General features: G+C 47.1%; 1 protein-coding gene across 7 annotated transcripts in view; it reads left to right on the forward strand.

Annotated features, from left to right (window-relative positions):
* itpr2 (inositol 1,4,5-trisphosphate receptor, type 2) overlaps positions 1 to 6,432 on the forward strand; it is an 83,920-nt gene that overhangs the window by 23,560 nt on the left and 53,928 nt on the right. For 4 of the 7 annotated variants that reach the window (XM_042707490.1, XM_031564281.2, XM_031564283.2 and 1 more), the window contains 10 exons: positions 432 to 597; positions 1,039 to 1,206; positions 1,324 to 1,413; positions 2,547 to 2,672; positions 2,876 to 2,998; positions 3,122 to 3,322; positions 3,742 to 3,993; positions 4,208 to 4,333; positions 5,247 to 5,375; positions 5,835 to 5,955. In XM_042707490.1, the coding sequence (XP_042563424.1) occupies positions 432 to 597; positions 1,039 to 1,206; positions 1,324 to 1,413; positions 2,547 to 2,672; positions 2,876 to 2,998; positions 3,122 to 3,322; positions 3,742 to 3,993; positions 4,208 to 4,333; positions 5,247 to 5,375; positions 5,835 to 5,955 (1,502 nt within the window). Of the gene's footprint in view, positions 1 to 431; positions 598 to 1,038; positions 1,207 to 1,323; positions 1,414 to 2,546; positions 2,673 to 2,875; positions 2,999 to 3,121; positions 3,359 to 3,741; positions 3,994 to 4,207; positions 4,334 to 5,246; positions 5,376 to 5,834; positions 5,956 to 6,432 lie in introns of all 7 variants that reach the window. The other 3 variants (XM_042707489.1, XM_031564280.2, XM_031564282.2) reach the window with 1 other exon arrangement.

Genomic DNA, 6,432 nt, shown 5'->3' on the forward strand with positions numbered 1-6,432 from the left:
TGAGTTGGTTAGAGTTAAGAGGACAGTACATTGAAGACTTGTGAATGTTCCTTTGTTTGACAAGTGAGTGACCTCTGGGCAGCGAATGTAGAGGCTCTGTTTAACACAGTGCAGTGATGTTAAAGGTGGAGTTGAAATGACATGGGCCTGGGCCTGGGTCTGGTTGACGTGGGTGAGGTGACTTGTTGACTACCTGTAAGACAAACAAAGAACTAGATTTGGGGAGTCATGATGGCCATGATGACTTACTGATCAGTTGAAGTTGGATGACTTGATTACTGGATTACTGGATCCGTTGGTTTCTGTAAAAGAGATACTTTTGGAGCTGGATGTGTTAAGGAGTGGGGGTGGGATGTGGAGTATGGAGGAGAGTGAGCTGTGGATGGCCTGGACATGAGCTGCTGGTGAGCTGTGTTATTATCGTGCCTCAGTAAAGAGAGGAGCACGGTGGAGCTGGATGACGAGGGTGGCAGGACGTTCCTGAGGGTCCTCATCCACCTCATCATGCAAGACTACCCTCCTCTGGTGTCCGGATCCCTGCAGCTCATCTTCAAGCACTTCAGCCAGAGAGCAGATGTCCTGCAGGCCTTCAAACAGGTGAGTACCAGTCTGGGTCTCAGTGCAGTGCTTCAACTCCTTTCACATCCATCTTTAATTGAATCCTTAAGGAACTACCAGGATATAAGCACAAGATATAGAAGCAACTGAATGATATAACCACTTTTAATGACCTAGACTTAGTTACTATGGTGATCCAGCTGTATCATTGCCAAAAGATGGTTGCATGGCCCTCTTTGGCCTTGTTGATGATGTGGTGACTCCTGTCTGTCACTTCAATCAAGGGACCATCATACAGCATGAGATATAGAACCTGTGCCTCATTTTCATCATGTTCTGGAAAACTCTCAAAGTGATTCATTTCAGTTGTATGGCACTACGTCAGGGTTCTAGAAACTAAGTATCTATCTGGCATTAATTGAGACCTCAGGCCAGTGTCAGCTCTTGTAGAGAACGTGACTCGTGACTCGTGTCCTGCAGGTCCAGCTGCTGGTGTCTGAGCAGGACGTGGAGAACTACAAGCAGATCAAGGTGGACCTTGACCAGCTCCGGCTGACGGTGGAGAAGTCCGAACTCTGGGTGGAGAAGACCGGAGGCTACGGCAGCGAAGACATCGGAGACGGCCAGAAGCAGGAGCAGAACATGGAGGTGCGCCCCCTGTTGGTTGCACCTATAAATTACAATCTGTGGTTTTTTCGAAGGCAGGAGAAGCTCCTGATGTTCTGGTATATTATGAATGCTTTTTTTTTGTGTTGCTTGTTTCAGGAGGCTGGTATCCTGAGCCCAGTGAATGATGGGGACGTAAAACCACAGATTGACAGCAACAAAGCCAACAACTACAATATAGTCAAGGAGGTGGGCCAGTTCACTTCACTTTGCCATCCCAACATCATCAATTACTCCATCCATCTGAGTTCTAGTCCTTCACCTTTTCAACATCACACTAAATTGTCCAGCCACACAGACAAAGGCAATGTGTAGAAATAAGATTTTATCATCTGTAACAAGGTTCTTGAGACACTTATTAGTTTTGATAGCTGTTTACAGTAATGTCAATGGGCCTCATTCTCGAACGCAGTTAAAAACAAGTTAGAAAGAAATGGCTTCTTTACTCCACTTGCGACGTTCCCGGGACAATTCTGGCATTCATGAAAGTTTTGTCATCTGGGATTCGTTCTTAACTTAGACCAGAATTTAAGAAGGCTAAATAGCAGTCGTAAATCAGCCAGATTGTTCTTAAGGGCTGAATTTGTGAGAAATCGTTGGTGATTGCGTTCACATCAATTCTACAGACATCCTCGGATTTAAATAATTATAATAATAATAAATACGAGAATATTTGTATTATTAACAATTACGTTTCACATTCATAGTCATGATTCAACGAGGCATGGTGATGTCCTAAAATAAATAAAAGTACTACACGAACACTGCAAATGTAAGTGAATAAGCTCTAAACTCAATTGCGTGGATATAGCCATAGTGGAATAGAATGGACACATCTACATTCTGTACAACAGTACCTCCACCTCTGCACCGGTGAAGTTAGGTCTTCATTTACTGACCTGTGCACTACCGGTGTTTGCTTTCTGCTCTGACATGATTGTCGATTGTGTTGCTTTCGAGTTGCTTTCGCGTGGATTCTGTCGATTCTGAGTGCACAAGTCACTACAGTGCCCTTATATAAGAGCTGGCGGGACGTGTATGTATGCAAATCCAGGTGTACGAGAACGCGCATTCAATTTAAGAATCCTCATTCGGGGGAGCACAGCTGAGAACATTTTCGGCCGTGTAAGAACCCATTTCCATGCGTTCATGAATCCGGCGGAGATCTTTTCTGACGTTGGTCTTTCGAAGGTCGAAAGAAGATATTTAGGAAGAGACTTAAGAAAATGTTCGAGAATGAGGCCCAATGTCTTTTGATTACCATAACTGATGCATCAACAAGACCAGGTTTGGCTAGAGGTTTTTGATTGTTTGGCCAGTAGATCCTGATAAGGCTCAGCAAGCTGTGCTACCCCACGAAGAAGAGCAAGGTTCAGCAGCAGAGACTCCTGAAGAACATGGGAGCCCACACCGTGGTGCTGGACCTGCTGCAGATCCCCTATGAGAAGGTCAGTGTTTACACACACACACACACACACACACACACACACACACACACACACACACACACACACACACACACACACAAATACACACACACACACGTAGTACACATTGAGATAGTATCCCATACAGTGGATGATGAACTCTCAGTGGTTTGGGATTTTGTCGAGCTTCCTTCTTGCTCACCGCTCCTGTTCTCCCTCCGTAGAGTGATGAGAAGATGAATGAGATCATGCAGCTGGCCCATGGCTTCCTGCAGAACTTCTGTCGAGACAACCCCCAAAACCAGACGCTGCTCCACAAGCACCTCAACCTCTTCCTCACGCCCGGGGTGCGCTTTCATAGGGATTCATCAAACGAGATTCATGAAAAGTTACAACTATTTGTAGATCACAGGCTTTGGCCCCCTCTGGTCACAGTTTAATTTCCAATTCATGCTCGCTCTCCATCTCAGCTCCTTGAGGCGAAGACGATGCGCTACATCTTCAGGAACAACTACCACCTGTGTAACGAGATCAGCGACCGCGTCGTGCACCACTTTGTCCACTGCATCGAGACGCACGGACGCCACGTCCAGTACCTGCGCTTCCTCCAGACCATCGTCAAGGCCGACGGGAAGTACGTGAAGAAGTGCCAGGACAAAGTCATGACTGAGGTGAGTACTGCGGGACAGAGGCAAGTCATGACTGAGGTGAGTGCCGCGGGACAGACACAAGTCAAAGAGGACATCAGTATTTGATAGCTGTGCTTTTAAACATTTGACCAAGATTATTAAAATGGATATTGAGATGGATGTTAACCTTTGTTGTTTGATGTTAGGTATTCATCATGTAAACGGTATTGTAATTTTTTTCAAATTTGTAATGCTGGAGAATTTTACTAATATATAGGCTTCCATATGTAGCACTGGTTGTAGGGTAGTCTGGTGTAGATGCTTCTGCATAGGGTTTGGTCTACAACTCATCCAATGTGTGTGTTGTTTCTGTGTGTGTGTGTGTGTGTGTGTGTGTGTGTGTGTGTGTGTGTGTGTGTGTGTCTGTCTGTCTGTGTGTGGCTGTGTGTTTGTTTGTGTAGCTGGTGAACGGCGGCGAGGATGTGCTGGTGTTCTACAACGACCGCGCTTCGTTCCCAGTCCTCCTGCAGATGATGAACTCGGAGCGGGAGCGGTCAGACATGGGCGGGGCCCTAGCCTACCACAACACGCTGGTGGAGCTGCTGGCCGCCTGCACCGAGGGCAAGAACGTCTACACTGAGCTCAAGTGCAACTCCCTGCTGCCGCTCGATGACATTGTTAACGTGGTCACCCATGACGACTGCATCCCAGAGGTAACCAAGGAGATGTGGAAATGCCAGCAATGACAAAAGCCAATTTAGAAAAGTTAAGGTTGAATTGAGGAAAACTTGTCTCTCATGTGTATTAAGTAGTTCATTATTATAGCTATAGCATATTGTACATCGTATAGCTTACTAACAACCAGTAGGGTTTTAGTAGACTGTAGGCTTTTCTTCATACAAGTTTGTCTCTCTGGGGCCTCTGTAGGTGAAGATAGCATACGTGAACTTCGTGAATCACTGCTACGTGGACACTGAGGTGGAGATGAAAGAGATCTACACCAGCCACCACATCTGGAAGCTTTTTGAGAACTTCCTGGTGGACATGGCCAGGGTGAGCACCTCACAATGCCTTTCACTGCCTCCCTGCTTGGCAATAACGCTCACAGTATGCATGCAGCCACTCATGGACATGGTATGTTTGTTAGCATTTCATAATCCTCGAGCCTCATAAGCATCGCTTATCTGGTGTAAGGCATGTTGCTTACTTCTCTCTTATTCTCCATTGAAATTTCTTGGCATAATAATAGATGGAATAATGTAGAGGGCATAGATTCTTTCCCCACACACAACCTGAAAACTTGATTGATCCTTTGACCCATTGATCCTCCGAGTGCCCAGTGCATGCCAAACAGCAGTAGCATGGGTGGCATTAGGGACTTTAAGCAGCGACGGTTGAAGGGACGGCTACGGCATTCGAGTGCGCACGCAAGATTCTGTCTCGACATTTCCTGCCGTTGTAGCCCAACTGTCTACTACGGGAGAGCGACTGGTTTGACGTACTCAGTAATACTTAAGGATTTCAAGCAGGTCATTATACGTTTGTATCGTATTTGACACTGTCATTTCATTTATATTCGATTCCACCGTTAGTAGCTTTATGGATTATTAGTATATTTGTTAAAGATACCTGCTAATTTGACCGATTTTCCAGTTTGTTCATAGACATGTCATCCGTTGCCAGCACCCAAGATGATGCTCAGAGCGAACGTCAGTTTGCCCAAGAAGTAGCCGTTGAGAGTTACAATTAGTTGCTTAGTGATAGTCGATTACCACTACTACGGCAACCCGTTGGAATGTTTCGTGGACGCCGTAGCGTCCCTCTAACGTCACTGCTTAAAGTCCCTATTAACTGGGCTGCCTCAGCTGTCTATTACATGGACGCCTCCACATGTGCCCTTCAGTTTTGCAACAGCGCCGCAAACAGGAGGCTAGCTGAAATCAGGCCTGCGCATATCCTGTTACAGGTGTGCAACACGACCACGGACCGCAAGCACGCCGACCCCACGCTGGAGAAGTTCGTCACCGAGGTGGTCATGGCCATCATCAAGGGCTTCTTCGGATCACAGTTCTACGTCAACAGCTCCAACCTGCAGGTGAGGTCGAGGGGAGGGGGAGTGTGTGTGTGGTGGGGGTGGGTGTGTGGGGGTGTGTGTGTGGGGTGTGTGTGTGTGTGGGGGGGGGGGGGGGGGCACAGTGATGTCTCAACTCTTCTCTCAGTTCCTTTCTCTGTTCACTCTGTTTTCTACATCTCTCCTTGACCCTGTTGTCCTGTGTTCACCCTCTTGGGCTTGTGTTAGACTTGTTTACTTATGATGTTTCTGTGTTGTAGACCTGCGAGTTTCAATGCTCTCAGAGAATTTTAATTACTGTAATTGTTCTTTCTGCTCATATGCTCCTGGTAAGCAGAGGTCATTCTTTTGTTCAACTTCACAGTCTTAAAGCACAGTTTCCACAGCAACAGGATCCCTAAAGCACAACTCCGCCCTTTCTCTTCACTCTCATCCGCTCTCCCTCGCTCTCCTCCTCTCCTCCTTTCTCCTTTTTCCTCCCAGACGCACCAGCCCATCTTCATTCAGCTGCTGCAGTCGTCCTTCAGGGTGTACAACTGCCCCTGGCTCAACGCCGCCCAGAAGACCAACATCGAAGGTTGCATCAAGACCCTCGCTGACGTGGGTGCGTACCGTTCTGCACACTCGCTCACTCACTCAGTCACGTACTCACTCGTACACTCACTCACTCACTCACACAGTCACGTACTCACTCACTCACACACTCATTCAGTCAGTCAGTCAGTCACTCACTCACTCAATCACGTACTCACTCACTCACTCACTCACTCAGTCACGTACTCACTCGTACACTCACTCACTCACTCACACACACACTCAGTCACGTACTCACTCACTCACTCACTCACTCACACAGTCAGTCAGTCAGTCAGTCAGTCAGTCAGTCAGTCAGTCAGTCAGTCAGTCAGTCAGTCAGTCAGTCAGTCACTCACTCACTCAGTCACTCACTCACTCACTCAGTCACGTACTCACTCACTCACTCACTCACTCACTCACTCACTCAGTCACGTACTCACTCACTCAGTCACGTACTCACTCACTCACTCACTCACTCACTCACTCACTCAGTCACGTACTCACT

This window comes from Clupea harengus, chromosome 3 (assembly GCF_900700415.2).
Source record: "Clupea harengus chromosome 3, Ch_v2.0.2, whole genome shotgun sequence".
NCBI classification, from domain to species: domain Eukaryota; kingdom Metazoa; phylum Chordata; class Actinopteri; order Clupeiformes; family Clupeidae; genus Clupea; species Clupea harengus.